Genomic DNA, 16,617 nt, shown 5'->3' with positions numbered 1-16,617 from the left:
GGCGGCGCGCGAGCCGGGCTTGCCGGGAGGGCGGCCAGGAGGCTGAGGTAGAAGTGGGCGCAGAGGAAGGGGCCGAGCTAAGGCGGTGGGTGGAGCGGCGAGGGGGGCGGAGGCTGGGCCGCGGCGGGCTAGCGGAGAGGCGCGCCTGTCCCGAGCTCGGCGGCGTCAGCGCCGGAGGAGGCTGAGGCGGCGACGGGCCCGGACGAGCGCCCGGAGGTGGCGGACGCGGCGCCGGGGGCCCCCATGGGCGGGTGTGTGGGCGCCCAGCACGACTCCTCGGGCAGCCTCAACGAGAACTCGGAAGGCACTGGAGGTAGGTGAGCTCCAGGGGGCAGCCTCGGCCCCCCATTGTTCCTAGCCAGGCCACCTGTCCCGACCCCCTTCGGGCCCGCGGGCCCCGCGGCCCGGGTCCCAGCGCCCCTTTGTCATCTTCTCCTCCACGTCATTCCCCACTCTCCTCTTCCGGCCGCCCCGCCGGCCTCGCGGGTCGTCCCCTTCCCTCTGCAGCTCCGGGGAAAAGTCTTCTGCACGCAGAAATGCAGCTCCTGGCCTCGCTGACCCCACCTCCTCGATTCGGAAAACTCGTACGAGAAGCTGCCTTTCTGGCTACCTCACTCTCTCTCCAGCCTGTTTAATTATTCAGGAACAGGATGGCGGCGCTGGGGTTGCAGAAAAGCGAATTGATGGGGCGGAGGGAAAGGGGGGCAGGGAGCCTAATGCATTCCCTCCGACGGGCCCCGCCACATCTCTCCGCACCCTTCCTTGTTCAGCAGAGTTGGCTGCTCTCAGCTTTCCTGAGTTTCAGATGACAGCTGTCCCTGGTTGGTTCCAATTTGGCCATTTAAACCTGCAAGTTTCTGGAGCCCTACTGGGGAAGTCTCAAGTGGCCACAGGCATTATTTTAAGGGAGGGGAAAAGATCTGCCCAAGTAAAACGTGGCTTCTTCCTACGGGATGGTGGTATTAGGCCAGTTTGCTGTCGCGGTGGGCTATTCAAATTCCTGTCAGTCTTACGTAAAGGAAAATATGTAGGATAAAAGTACAAATGCATAAGAGTCTGACTTATTCCAGTCGGATCAGTAATGTAAAAGTTTTCAACACGGAACGCACTTCTACTTTCTTGTAAACAGCAGTTTGCGGTGGAAAGGTGTTTTAATCGCAGTTGTACTATCTTACCAGTACTTGAGCTAAGTTATCTTTTGCTTTCTCCATACTACGATTTGTAGATGTTAGAATGTTTTAGTTAAAGAATAAACAACTTCTTAGGAATGGCAGAGATAACAGTTGGTTTTGTTCTGATCTGATGTTAGCTTTCTCAGAATAATGAGCTATGGAGAGAAGTTCCCAAACTAAATTGTTGAAGATGAGAGGGTGTACTTTTCCCTTACATATTGACATTTAGTCAAGTTGCCTGTCTAATCACTTTATTTCTGTCTGTAAATCACACACACTTTAAGATGATGTTTCCTGAATTGCAACCATGTCACTTCGTTAAAATCTGTAAATCCTAGGCAAGTAATTTGAGAGCTCAGTAAAGGGTGTCTTGGAAAAAAACAATAGTTACAGTGCATTTCATGTCGAAGGATTATTATTTGGTGGCACAGTAACAACTAGAACTTCAGTAAGAAATAGGAAAATAAAAAGGAGCATGATTTTAAACAGCCTTGGGTCAAAAGAGTTCTCTCTTTGAGGTGATCATTTGTAGTCCCAAAGCACATTAGTGCTTGTTATAGGCAGTGTTTAGTTTTCATTAAAACATTTTTTCCACACACTCATTTTAAAATTCTTCCCAATTTTTTCCTCTTCTTTTTGATAATGCTCTTGAACGAATTTATTTAAACCTTTTGTAAGGGTGACTTCAGACTAACCAGACATTATTAGTGTGGACTTTTAATAAGATGAAACCTTAGCTTTGGATCATTTATTACCAATGATTTCCAATTACAAAGCCGTAGTGTTAGTACCTTGGAGAACTGAGTTCCTGGGAAGGGAAGCTATGCTCTATCTTTCCAAAGTAAAGTTTAGGAAAAAGGGATCATCCCTGTTTTCTTCTGGAGAGAGGGGATGGCCTAAAGGGATGGGGGAGGGGCATGTGAGATAATAGGATTAGTTTTGAGGTTTAATTATGAAAGCCTTTATTCTCCACTATTGTTATGATAATTAAGAATTAATTGTTGTTTAATAGCGTTAACTCAGGTGAGTGTTTCAGGTTAATGTGTTCAGTAGTTCTTGCTTATCATAGTACCTTTTTGCTGGGAAGAGGCACTTTTTCTTAAGGGTGTTGGCACAGATCCCTAGCTTTTCAAACATAGTGGTTCGTAGTTTTAATCTGAACATTTATGAAAATTCTTTTATCAACATGAGTAAACTATATTTTTTCAGATGCTTTTCATGACACATTTAAAATTGTGAATATTTTAGGTACTTACCTGTGTATTGATCGTGTGCCCTATTTTAGAACTGGTTTTACCCTTTCTGAATATCAGCCAGCTTTGGTTTAAAAAAAAAACAACAAACTGTCTTTTTGTTTGTTTGTTTTCAAATGTTTTGGCCAGTTGAGTTAGTGTACTTTCCGTTTGGAATCCAAGTCTCTTAAATATGCAAATGATCGAGTGTATATTGTGAAAAGCTTGCTTATTAGTTGGATTACTTTGAAAGAATTTGGGAAATTTTTGCAGGAGATTGTTAAATATGGAAATGGCTTAACTCACATTATGATATTTGTGTTATCTATTTGAAATCATTTGTAAAATCTTCCCCTGGCGTAACTTGGCTTTTTTGAGTTTCAGCTTCTTTGAGCATTTTTAAAGTGTTGAATTTTAGCCAAAACAGGCATATATCATAGAGGTTATGCAAGATTATTTAACAGCTCTCCAAGCTTTCATGCTCCTAGGATTTCCAGTTGTTTTGACATTTTTAGACAGCATGTTCTGTATGGTTCTCTACCTTATTATATCACATTATGATGCTGAGATTGGCACTTAGACCTCTAGAGGAGGCTTTAGCCCACAGCATTTGCTTAAGAATTTGTCCCTTATAATTTTTTATAACAAAAAAAGTAGAAAAAAATTGCTGAATACAGCCTACTAGCTTTTTGTCTCATTTGGTCACCTCTTTAATGTAGTGATGTACAAAGTAGGCTCTCTTTCTGAGTGTATCATTCATTCTGTACATTCAGTGATATCCCAAGAGGAAAGATAATGGTGGTCACAAGTTCCAGGTTTACAGGAGGGTAAGATAATGCTGAATGCTGGACATTGATTTCTTTAGTGTTTATTACAGAATGTCTTGAAACATCATGGAGTCTTTTCGGATATCCATTTATAGCAGCCTTATAGACACCTACTCAATGAGTAACACTGATTTTTGAATAATAACAGTTACCTTTTATCCAGTATTTATTATGTAACAGATACTGTGCTAAATGATTACTTTATCACATTTAGTCCTCAACAATGCTGTGAGGTGGATAAAAACAGAAAGAACAGAACTGTGAGGTGGATAAAACCAAAACCAAACTCATTGCTGTCGAGTCATTCTGACTCATAGCTACCCCTCCTTGGGTTTCTGAAGCAGTATTCTACGAAAGTAGATTGTCCAGTCTTCCGAGGAGAGGCTCATGGGTTTGAACCGCCAGCCTTCTGGTTAGCAGTCAAATGCTTTAGGCACTATGTCACCAGGTATCTCTGTTTATACATGAGGAAATTGAACCCCGCATCTACCCCAAAATTAAATTACTTGCTTGATATCATGTAACTTATAAATGGCAGTCAGAACTTGAACCCATGGCTATAATAAAAATGATAGTTTCCTTTTTTTTTTTTTTTTTTAATATTTATTTATTTATTTATTTATTTATTTTTATTGTGATTTGGATGAAAATTTACAGAGCAAATTCACTTTCCATACAGCAGTTCACATACACTTTGTCTCATGACATTGACTACAATTTACCACAATCCAACAGCTCCCCTCCCACTTCTTCCCCATAGTTACCTCTTCCCTGTGTCCATCCCTCCATGTACTTCTGCCCCCTGAGCTGTCTCCCTGTGCATAAGCAGCCCTTCTTTCTCCGATGAATGTTCTCTCCAAGGAGTGTATCTACCTGAGGTAAATGTTCAACTCATATGCCTGTATTTTGTTTGGCTGGAAACCACAGGTGTGGGTTCAGTTCCAGACCTGAAGGGCAGCTAGGGGCCATAGTCTCAATGGTTCCACCAGGCTCTATCGGATTAGCAAACCTGGTCCCCCCCACCCCCCTTTTTTTTTTCTCCAAATGATTTTGAGTTTTGTCCACATTGTCCTCCCTCTGTATCAAGGATCTCCTACATAGATCCCCTTCCAAGTGGATGACAGTGGTAGCCAGGTACCATCTAGTTCTTCTGGTCTCATAGTCGTATAAGCTGCTGATTGGATGGTATACCAGTCACTAGGACTAATTGTTTCTGTGACTTTTTGGTTTCCTTCATTCTTCTTTGCTCTGGATGAGGAGAGACCCATTGTTGCATCTAGATGGCAGCTTGCTAGCTTTTAAGATCCCAGTGATCTCACCAAAGTAGGAGGTGGAACAATGTTTTGTATAGTATGTTATGCCAGTTGAGCTTGAGGTCCTCTGTGACTATGGTCCCAAGCCCGCAGGTTCAACTATTCGGTCCCTCTGAGTAGCTGGCTGTGACCAAGCAGTGACCACAACCTTGCCCCTTGTCAGCTCTGCTATACACCTGGGAATTCTGATCATTCACATAAACTTATAGGACCATTGTCTGCCAACCCTATACATGTTCTTGGATACACTCCCCACTTCATAGACATACTTAATAGTTCAGCCTGTCCACCCATCTGTCCACCCATCTGTCCACCCATATACCCATGTTTGCCTTCAGTGACAACACAGTACTGTATGTGCAAAAGGGTTCATCTTTGTTGTCTCTACCTCCTATGTACCTCTCTCTGTCTTTCTCTTCCTCAGTGCCATCATATTGATCACTCACATTTGGTACATTGCCCTTCTCATCACCCAAATCAATACTTATCTCTATCTATCTAACAAAAAAGGCTAGTTCTTTATTTTCTTTTTCCCCCTAGTTTATTTTAAAAATCTATATAACCAGCCTTTTATTGATGAAGAAAGAAAATAGATCTATAACCAGTGATTCATGAGTCTTACAACTAAAATTTAGTTTCTCAACTATGAACAGAAAAACTGTTTTACATTTATTTCTTCTGTCTAATCTGGTGAAGAGGCTTATTATCAGTGATTTTTTTTTTTTTTTTTTAAAGTTGACAAAAGGTAATCCATAAACCATCTTCAGCTTGTTAATTAAGAGCTGATGGTTGTATTGTTGGGCAAGAATTTTGCAATCAACAAGCATTGAGTACCCACAATATGCCCAATGTTGTATCAGTCACCGTGGCTCAAAAACAAACAAAAATCATAATTCTATTTCCTGAGTATGCCAAAATCTTTTTCTTTTTTAGGAAGACAATATAATGTGCACAGTGAAGAAATTACAAAATCCTACATAAACATATAGGTAGTAGATAGCGCATAGCATAAACCGTGAGCTGAAGGAATAAAGGAAAAACAAAGTGATCTCAGCAGGATAGGATTAGAGTATGCTCTTTAAAAGTGGTTTTTAAATGGCATCTTCTTCATGGACTGGTAGAACATACCAGATGGAAGAATGGTTATGAGTTAAGGCTTGAAAATGGTGTAATACATGCATTGTGTAGTGGTTAAAAACGTGGCTGCCTTGGTGGGAGCAAGTGTGTGTGGCAAGAAATGTTGGAAAAACTGGACAGGTAGTAAATAGAATGCTACTGTGCCCTTTTAGGAGCTCTGGTAGCATAGTGCCTAAGGCACTTGACTGCTAACCAGAAGGCTGGCGGTTCAAAGCCACCAGCCACTCCTCGGAAGGAAGGTTGGGCAATCCTACTTCCGTAGTGATACTACCTCCGAAACCCAAGGAGGGGTCGCTATGAGTCGGGGCCGACTCGACGGCACATAACAACAACAACAACAACTGTGCCCTTTTGAGAAGGGCTTCTGATCTGAGGAAAAGAGAGATTGAAAGAGTGTACTGATGCTGTATTCATGCGGTTAATATTTGTTGAGTCACTGTTGTGTACTCATTGCTGAGAGCAAAAAAATCCCTACCCTCAAGGGATTTATAGTGTAGCACTTTGTTACTCAGTGTAGTCCCTGGACCAGCATCATTGACATCACTTGGGGCATGTTTAACATGTTCCCAAATAATTCCTAGGCACATTGAAGTATGAGAGGCACTGGTCTAATGTATTTATTGTTGCTGTAGTTAGTTGTGGAGCCATTTACTACTCATGGTGACTCCATGTGTGCAAAGCAAAGCTTTGAACCAGTTCAAACCGGTTAGCTCATGAATGACTAAATGAAATTGGAACAGACCAGAATTTTAAAAATTTGGGTGAAGTGAAAAGATAACCGTGATGGGAAAAATTATTGTTTGAGGCCCTGGAAAAGAGACTTGGAAGATGCATAGTGAGCCCTTTGCAGAACCTGTTGTGAGAGATTGGATTATTACTGGGATTGTAGAGAGTGACACACATTCAAAGCAATGTAGTTGGCTGCCATATTTGAGCCAGGTCACGTTGTTTTCAACTCTGATGGTCAAGAGATCAAAAGATTTGGTTGCTATGCAATACACATGCTGCCCTTGTTTTCTCAGAGGGAGATTAATTTTCTAGCAAGGCATCGACCTATAATTTTTCCCATTCTGGCTGTCATTCTAGTTCACTTACATTTTACAAATTCAGATCCATCCCTATTTTGCTTCATTTGCCATGACTGAACAGGGAACTCATTTGAAGCCCTGGTGTAGAACAAAACTGCGCCATAACATTTTCAGGGGTGGTATAGTACCTAAGGCATTCGACTGCTAACCAGAAGGCTGGCTGTTCAAACCCACCAGTAGATTAGGCAATCTACTTCCATAGAGATACCACCTTGGAAACCCAAGGAGGGGTCGCTAGGAGTTGGATTCAACTTGATGGCAGTGACTTTGGTTTTGGTTTTAGACCTTTCAGAAGGGGATCACTAGGCCTATCTTCCAAGGCATCTCTCGGTGGGTTCCAGCCACCCGCTTTTAGGCAAATTAAGTGCTTAATGGTGCCAGATTACTTAAAGCAGGAAGAGACTAGAGTCAAGGGGAAAAAAATGGCATGGGTTGGTGATTTATTGAATGCAGGAATATGGAGGAGACAGAGACGTAATATAATTCCACGTTAAGCAGTGTGGCAATTCCTTAAAAAGGTGGAATTAGAAATGCAATTTGACCCAGCAATTCCGTTACTAGGTATATATATCCTAAAGAAGTGAGAGCCAGGACAGGAACACCCATGTTCATACATGCGCTATTTACAATACATACACACCCATGTTCATCACAGCACTATTTACAATAGCCGAAAGATAGAAACAACCTAGGTGCCCCTCAGCAGTAGAATGGATAACCGAACTATGGTACACACACACAATGGAATACTATGCAACCCTGAAGAATAATGTAGAATCTGCAAAACACTGCATAATGTGGATAAACTTGGAGGACATTATACTGAGTAAAATAAGTCAATCACAGAAGGACAAATACTGTATTAGTCTATTATTATAAAAAGGCAAGGCAAGGTGTATATATGGAAGGAAATTTTCTTTGTTACCAGGGGTGGAAGGGGAGGGGCGGGAACACTGTTAGGTAGAGACAAGTATTGATTTGGGTGAAGAGAAGGGCAATTAAGCGAATGTGAGTTATCAGCATGGTGGCACTGAAGAAGAAGAAGACAGAGAAAGACACATGGGAGGTACAGACAACAGAGATGAAACCTTTTGCACATACAGTACTGCATTGTCAGTGAAGGCAAACGTGGCTATACAGGTGGATAGATAGGTGGACAGGCTCAACTATTAGGTATGTCTGTGCAGAGGGGAGTGTGCCATGACCATGTATAGGGTTGGCAGAGAATGTTTCTACAGATATATTTGTATGTCCTGTAAGAGTGGTATATAGTAGAGCTGACAAGGGACAAGATTGTAGTCACTTCTTGGCCACAGCCAGCTACCCAGAGGGAGTGAATAGTTGGACCTGTAGGCTTGGGACCATAGTCGCAGGGGACATCAAACTCTATTGGCATAACATACTACACAAAAACATTCCACATCTTACTTTGGCAAGTAACGACTGGGATCTTAAAAGCTTGCAAGCGGCCATCTAGATGCAACGATGGGTCTCTCCTCATCCAGAGCAAAGAAGAATGAAGAAAACCAAAGACACATGAAAGCAATGTGCAAAAGGGTTCATCTCTGTTGTCTGTACCTCCCATGTGTCTTTCTCTGTCTTCTTCTTCAGTGCCACCATGCTGACTGGTATACCATGTGTGATAGTTGGATCTGTGTCAACTTGGCTGGACCCCAGTTCTATGTGGTTGTTCCCATGATGGGATCGGATGACTGTGTTCTGAGTGGCCAATCTGTTCAGAGGGAGTCTCCCTAGGGGTGTGGTCTGTTTCCAGGATACCCAGGGACATCCTGGGAAGAGAGACATTGTTTTGTGGATTGGGATTCCGTTGTGCTGCCTACAACTGTCCGTGGGTGACCAGTCCACTGTTTGGCCTGGAGATCTTGGATTCGTCATTCATTGGAGTCAACAGCCGGTGTACTGCCTGCCAGCCTTGAGCTTATTGGCCCCTGCAGTTGTAGAAGCTAAGAAAAGCCTCCAGCCTGACATTTGCTCCAGGGACTTTGGACTTGCCGGCTTCTATACGTTTGTGAGCCATTTTCCTAAGATAAATTTTTCTCTCTCTTTATATATATACATATATATGTGTATATATATATATATATATACACACATACATATATATATATGGGAGCTCTGGTAGCATAGTGGCTAAGACACTTGCCTGCTAACCAGACGGCTGGCGGTTCAAACCCACCAGCCACTCCTCGGAAGGAAGGTTGGGCAATCCTACTTCCGTAGTGATACTGCCTCGGAAACCCAAGGAGGGGTCGCTATGAGTCGGGGCCGACTCGACGGCACATAACAACAACAACAACAACAACAACATATATATATATGTTTTTTGTTTCTCTGGAGAACCCAGTCTAACACACCATGCGATCCTTAGTCTATATGACTACGAGACCAGAAGAACTAGTTGGTGCCCAGCTATCATTGTCAACCACTCAAAGGGGAATCTGTGTAGGAGATCCTCGATAGAGTAGGAGAACAATGTGGAACAAACTCAAAATCATTAAAAAAAAAGGGGGGGGGGTAGGAGCCTGATGGAACCACTGAGACTGTGACCCCTAGCTGCCCTTCAAGTCTGGAATTGAACCCAGCCAAACAAAAGACAGGTGTAAGAGCTGAATATTTACATTAAGTAGATACACTCCTTGGAGAGATCAATCATGGGAAAATAGGAGAGCTTGTATGCACAGGGAGACAGCTCTGGGGGACAGGAGTACAGGGGAGGGAAGGACACAGGGAAGAGGTAATATAGGGGGGAAGCTGTTGTGTTGTGGGAAATTGAAGTCGATTTCATGAGACAGTGAGCTGCTGTATAGAAAATGAATTTGCTCTGTAAATATTCACCCAAATCACAATAAAAATTAAAATAATAATAATAATAATAATAATTCCATGTTTGTGAACCTTAATAACCAGGAAGATTGAGATGGCTTGACTGGTATTGGGAAATAAGAAAAGGGATAGCTGGGGAACACCCTTGTTTAGTTTTCATTTATTTTTAGATTTAAACAGTAGAAAAATGTATTTATTATTTATTTTTTTAAATTTTTGCAGTGTTTCTTCCCCTCACTTTCCCTCCCACTCCTGGTAACCAATAAAGTTTCCTTCCATATATAAACCTTTCCTTGACTTTTTACAATAATGAACTAATACAATATTTGTCCTGTGATTGACTTATTTCACTCATCATAATGTCCTCCAAGTTCATCCATGTTATGTGGTGTTTTGCAGATTCTACATTATTCTTTAGTGGTGCATAGTATTCCATTGTGTGTATGTACCATAGTTTGATTATCTGTTCTTCTGTTGATGGGCACCAAGGTTGTTTCCATCTTTTTGCTATTGTCAATAGTGCTGTGATGAACATGAGTGTGCACATATCTATTCTTGTCCTGGCTCTCACTTCTTTAGGATATATACCTAGTAATGGAATGGCTGGGTCAAATGGTATTTCTAATTCCAACTTTTTAATGAATCACCATACTGTTTTTCACAGTGGTTGTATCATTTTACAGTCCCACCACCAGTGTTTGAGAGTTCCAGTCTCCACATCCTCACCAGCATGTGTTATTTTCTGTCTTGTTGAATTTTGCTATTAGTGTTCGGACCAGATGATACCTCATTGTTGTTTTGATTTGCAGCTTTCTAAATGGCTAATGATCATGAACATTTCTTCATGTTTAAACAGTAGAAGAATTTTTAAGTGGAGACATCATTTAGGGTGGTACAGAGGTTAGATACTGCAAAAAAGGCAAGGGGGCCAAATCTTCTGACCTTTAACCGCACAACAAGACAGAATTGCTATCAATAACCCAAGGCCTGTTCCTGCAAGGCCAGACATAATGGTTCGCTCCAGCCCTATCACCAACTGTTCCTCCCAAAGCACCCACCACCTCTCTCCTGGGTTCGATAATTCACTGCAGTGGCCACACAGAACTCACAGATTATAGGGTTTATTAGGGAAGTACCAGATTACAACTCAAGTTCAGGAAAAACAGTCTCTCTCAGCCTGCTGTCTCTTACCCAAAAGTCTCTCATAGTCTCTCTCCCAGCAGTGCGTGTCCCTCCGTGTCTCTCTCAGCGATACGTGTCTCTTGCATCTCTTTCTCAGCAGTGCATGTCTCCCAGGAGCGTGTTCCTTCTCAGCAGCACGTCCTTCTCACCCAGTAGTCAGAGTTCTGCCTCTAGGATGCCTCCTTTGAAGTGTGGCTGAGTGGCCAAACTAGCCAATCATAACATCAGAATACTAAGCACCTGAGAGACAGTGACCTTCCCAGAACATTGTTTTGTGCCACTCCCAACAGAAATACCCCAGGTGGATAACTTTTACAATCAGGAGCTCAGTTGCTCACAGCAAATTCTACCACGGAGTTTACAAAGACTTATGGCTAGAAAAGCCATACTAGGTAATTTACTACACTGCAGATATGAAACTCCTAGATGTTTAGAGGAACTCTGACTTCTAACAGAAGGCTGGCGGTTCAAACCCACCAACCACTCTCTGGAAGGAAGATTAGGCAATTTACTTCTGTAGTGATACCACCTCAGAAACCCAAGGAGGGGTCACTGTGAGTCGGATCCAACTCCATGGCAGTGAGTTTAGTTTTTTGGTTAGATGCTTAGAATTAGGGATGTGGATTTTGGAGTTTGAAGGTGTAAAATGACCATTATGTTATTATACAACACAGTAACAATTTTCATAATTTCAGAAAATAATTTGTTTTCTTAAGTTTTTGTTCTACTTATGTGGTTTAATTAGCTCTGTGATTAATTTGGCACAGTGGTTAAGTGCTTGTGTACTAACTGAATGGGTTTTTTTGTTATGTGCCGTGGAGTCGGATCCGACTCATGGCAACCCCTCCTTGGGTTTCTGAGGTGGTTTGAACCCACCAGCCGTTTTGCAGGAGAAAGATGTGGCAGTCTGTTTCCATAAAGATTTACAACTTTGGAAACCCTTTGAGGCAGTCCTACTCAGTCCTTCAGGGTCACTATGAGTTGGAATCAATTGGGTGGAAGTGGATTTTGGTTCTTTGGGTATGTTTGTAAAAATTCCAGCTGTGGTTCGTTACTCATTCCAACACAAGGTAGACTTCTTGGGCATCTAACTCCAGAATACACCAACAGCCTTTTTGCCTTTTTAATTCTCTACAAGATACCCACTTCTTCTTTCACCAGGAATATTGTGTATCCCTTTTCCTTATGTATTTTCAGTGCCCCATACATTACCAGCATCATCTGTGTTGTTCATTGAATGTTCTTGTTATGCTTCTACTCTTTGTTTTTGCCGGTACTAAAGAATGAACCAGAATTGCATAGAGGAGGACTAAAGATTTAGCTGCCTCCTGCTATCCCTAGAGTGACAATGGAAGTAAAAATCATCCATATTTTTTGAGTTAATGAACTCCAGAGCTTTATGAGAGGGGTGCAGAAAATTTCATACTTCTTTGGAGAGAGACTTATGTTTTGGAAAAAAGACAGTTGCCATCGAGTCAGTTCCAACTACTGGAGACCCCAATTGTGTCAAAGTAGAACTATGTTCTGTAGGATTTTCAGATTTTTTTGAGGTAGATCACCAGGCATTTCTTACAATGCCTTGAACTTCCTTTGAAACAGGAGGCATTTACTTGATGTGAAGCACGTGCTGCTTTTATTAGGAGGCATTCGTTATGGGGAGAAGACCTAAAGGAAAAATAGGCAGCAAGAAGGTATAGGTTGAAAATATGGTGGTATTCTGGGTTGGTAGTTCTGGCAGGTATGAGAACTGTAGGCCTAGGAAGCTACAGTTGGAAAATAGTGGACATGGGGAAAGCTGAATGATTTTTGTGAAGGTATTTAAGCATTAGAATGTATAGTAAAAACTGATGTGGCTGTTGTAAACATTGTCTAATTGGCTATCTTCCACTGTGCTATCCCCACTCTGTTTTCAATCTTTTATGAAGCAAAGTGGCTGAAAATTTTCCGCAAAGCAATCTTGAAATTTATGTTGGAGAGAGGCATTTTAAATGAAAATCCTGGCTATAGATATTAAATAAGCCATTTTTAATTTTAATTCATTTAGGAACTTATTATGTAATACTACATACTATGGACACAAGCTTTTATCCATTAGAAACTATAGGGCACTTCATTCATCTGACTTTTGATAGCCCTTGTCTATGAAAACTTTCTTCCTTTTAGACAGATTTTGATAGATGGATTTTTATTTTTAAAGCTATCTGATTTTCTTAAACTGTAGAGCCTTGGCAGCATCTTGTTAGTAGTAATGTGCTCATGTGAGTCTTCTAATGAGAATGAGTTTTGAGAGTCAGTCTCTAGTAATAATGAACTTTTGTCTTCAAGTTAGTGAATTAGCCCTATATCTCTTGTAGCTTTTGAACAGAACACATTCTTTTGCTGTAGGAGAGCATTAGGTTGTTTTAGATTAAGCAACATGATCAAATTAATTGGGCACGATGATAAATTTGCTGATTTAGTGATTCTCTCATTTTTCCTCATGCAGACCACCTGAATGGTTTATCTTCATTTGGTGGACCACTGCACCTGATTCTTCCCGCCGCCCCTCACCATCCCTACCCAGCTTTCTGCTTCTGCTTATCGGGGCAGTACTAGGCTACCAGCAAGTTCCTCATGATTCACTGGTAGTTCAAGGACCATAGGTTGAAAACTTTACTAACGCATATGTACTTAAAGATGCATGTGTGTTGGCCAAGAACAATCAGCATGTATTCGCCTTGCATCAGCTACTTTAAATGCGGTCAGCAACAATCAAGTTTGTTTGTGATTATATTCAAATACTGAGCTGAGAGGTTAAATATTGCTGAGTATACATTGGGTGTTGTATGTCATATTTTTGCATGTTTGCATAAAACTTTTAGAAGTTTCCATTATAGCTCTCTTTTCAGAAATGGAGTTTCTGTTGAAGTTAGATGTCTAGGGGAAAAATATATTTACATGTGAAAATTTCTTTAAATGAATTTATTTGAGCAGGAGGTCTTATTGATACAGATATACTCCAGACTTGACTAACTGGGCAATCTATTTCTGTAGTGATACTGCCTTCGAAACCCAAGGAGGGGTCGCTATGAGTCGGATCTGACTCAGTAGCAGTGAGTTTGGTTTGGTTTTGGTTTACTCCTCACTTACTGACTATCTCATTATCTGATGTTTTGCATTTACAAAATCTACTACTCAGTTATTTCGTGGCCAAAGACATGGTGGCTATGGCTGCAGAGCATCCTCTCCCTTGAGGAGGGTCTCTGGCAGCCTCCTGGAAGTTGGGCTTTACTGCCCCGCACCCTCTACTCACTCTTGCCAGTGGAGGCACCACATGTTCAGCTGCTTTGCAGGTCCAGCCTCCTCTCTGGCCTTGATAGATGTGCAGGCAGCTCCGAGCCAACAGGTATCTGTTTTGGGTTCCCAAATCCTATGTGGTCTGAGATCCTTATGCTCAAAATTGCTGTGGAGTGGGAAGGGATAAAAGAAAGAGGCATCAGAGAGGATGTTTTGAAGAAATGGTATGAGAGTTTCATGACATCCCAAAGAGAACTGAAATTAGCCTGAAGCATCCACCTAGGTGGGGCTGGGGCCGGACTCCCAGTACTTTCACTGGAAGCCCTGAGCCTCTGTGGCTTGGTAGGCCCTGAGGGCAGAGCAGGCTCCTGATCATGAATGCCGGACCTGCAGGGATGGGAGTGAAGCCCTGGATGTAGCTCCTCCAGGGATGCTCTGACCCAGCATAGGAGCAAGGTGAAGCGGTTAAGCCAGGGGCCCTCCAGTCACACAGCCTGACTTTATCTACCTTTGTTTTCTCCAAGCCTCCTCCACAGAGGAATAATCTATAACTGGACTCGTGACAGTGATGAGCACATCAGTAAATCTTAGCTGTTATTATTTCTGTGATAGTTTCTAAATTAAAAAAATTTCAGACAAATGGATGGCCTGAAACAGAAAACAGAAATCCTCCATTTTTGTATAATGCTGATTTTTGCCCAACATCTGGTATTTGGAACCTAACCATGTTGATAAATGAGGAGTAGGTGTCATGACTTTTGGGCTTTTCTGATTGTGTTAACTTCAGAGGAAAGCGCTTAGATAATTTTTCCATTTATTATAATTGACTGTTAGGTATAAACAGATTCAGACTACTACTTTGCATCAGGTTAGATAGTTTCCATACTTGTGGGCTGTGTGGCAAGAGTATCAAAGGAGCAGAGTAGCAAATGGTCTGATTCATTTAGTTATAAATCTGTTTTATGATAAACTACCATTTTCAACTTAGGACAGACACTATTATTTCTTAAATGAGTTAAGATGCTTCTTCCTGAAACTTTTAAAATACCCAGCCCCAATAACTCGCCAGCACTTGAAACTAGCTCTGATTAGAGATATAAATAAGACCTGCTTGTGATGCTAAAAGGAGCCCTGGTGGCTCATTCATAAGCACTTGCCTGCTAACCTGAAGGCCTGGAATAGACTGATAGCAATGGGTTTGGGTTTGTCATGTTAAAATAGTTCACATTCTAATGGAAGTAAGTAGGTAATAGTGCTCATAACACGGAAATAGGTAAAGTGTTCAAAGTCTCTACCACGATGAAAAAAGTATTAATGAGGTTCTAGGAATAGTGGGGGTGGGAGGCAGAAAGCTTCACTGGAGAGGTGATAATAGAAGTTGGTTTTTAAAGAGAACTGTGACCAGAGTTCAGTAGATGAAGAAAAAACAAGAGCATTCTGTAGGAGTTCAGTAGATGAAGAAAAGAAGAGCATTCTGTAGGTGGAGGAAATTACTTGCATAGTGATATGAGGGGCATTGGCAAGAAACTTGTGGAGGGGATAGGTGAAATATGAAGTATTTAAGGTATATTATCAGTTTTTGAAAACTACAACCAAACCCACTGCCATCAAATTGATTCCAACTCATAGCAACCCTATAGGACAAAATAGAATCGCCCCATAGGGTTTCCAAGGCTGTAAATCTTTATGGAAGCAGACTGCCTGCCTGCCTCATCTTTCTCCCACAGAGTGGCTGGTGGGTTCGAACTGTCAACCTTTTGCTTAGCAGCCCATCTCAGACCAAGACAATATCATAGGTATTGTAACTGTAACACTAGTTAAGTTTAAAAAAAAAAAATTTTTTTTGACGTTTCTAACAAATTAATTGCCATGTAATACTGTATTCCGCAAGATTATTTTATACAAAATTTCGATGTACTAGGTTGTTAATAGTTTCTAAAAGATTCTTAATCTTTTGTCATTTTAATGATATCATTACAGATAAAGCATAAGACATGTGTTTAACTTTTTTACATGCACACGTATGTAATTGTCCCAGATCAGTCTGTGTCTCTTAGTTAGGTCCCAGTTTCTGGCACGTGGGAAAAGTTTGGACTGATTCTACAGACCTGCCTGGGTTTTAGTCTGTTATAAGAAGAGGCCTGCATTAACTCTGGTACTTTGGGCTCTGTTTCTCTCATTGTTGAAAGAGAATAGATAATCTTTACCAAAATTACATCTAATTATTTTTTTCAAATGACAATTTTCAAACATATTTAAAATTGAAAGACTAGTACAACACTTAAATATGTTAGTTAAACATTTTGTCATATTTGCTTAAGATATTTGTGTTTAAAGTTTTTTTTTCTTAACTATTTGAAAGTGAGTGCGAACATGGTGATATGTATCTCTAAAAATAAAGTTATTCTCCTACAATATCATTTCACCCCTAAGAAGATTAGCACTTGTTCTGTAATGTCTTCTAAGATCTAATCCACAATCAGAATATCTCGGATTATCCCAAAATAGTTTCTTATAGCTATTTTTTAATTATTATTATTTTTTTT

General features: G+C 41.2%; 1 protein-coding gene across 1 annotated transcript in view; it reads left to right on the top strand.

Moving 5' to 3' along the window:
* Window positions 1-243: 243 nt before the first annotated feature.
* UBTD2 (ubiquitin domain containing 2) overlaps window positions 244-16,617 on the top strand; it is a 118,477-nt gene continuing 102,103 nt past the window's right edge. The window contains exon 1 of the mRNA XM_007939774.2: window positions 244-313. Within this exon, the coding sequence (XP_007937965.1) occupies window positions 244-313 (70 nt within the window). The remainder of the gene's footprint in view (window positions 314-16,617) is intronic.

This window comes from Orycteropus afer, unplaced genomic scaffold (genome assembly GCF_000298275.1).
Source record: "Orycteropus afer afer isolate SDZICR_OR568_19922 unplaced genomic scaffold, OryAfe1.0 scaffold00062, whole genome shotgun sequence".
NCBI lineage: Eukaryota > Metazoa > Chordata > Mammalia > Tubulidentata > Orycteropodidae > Orycteropus > Orycteropus afer.
This window is presented reverse-complemented; position numbering and strand designations above follow the sequence as displayed.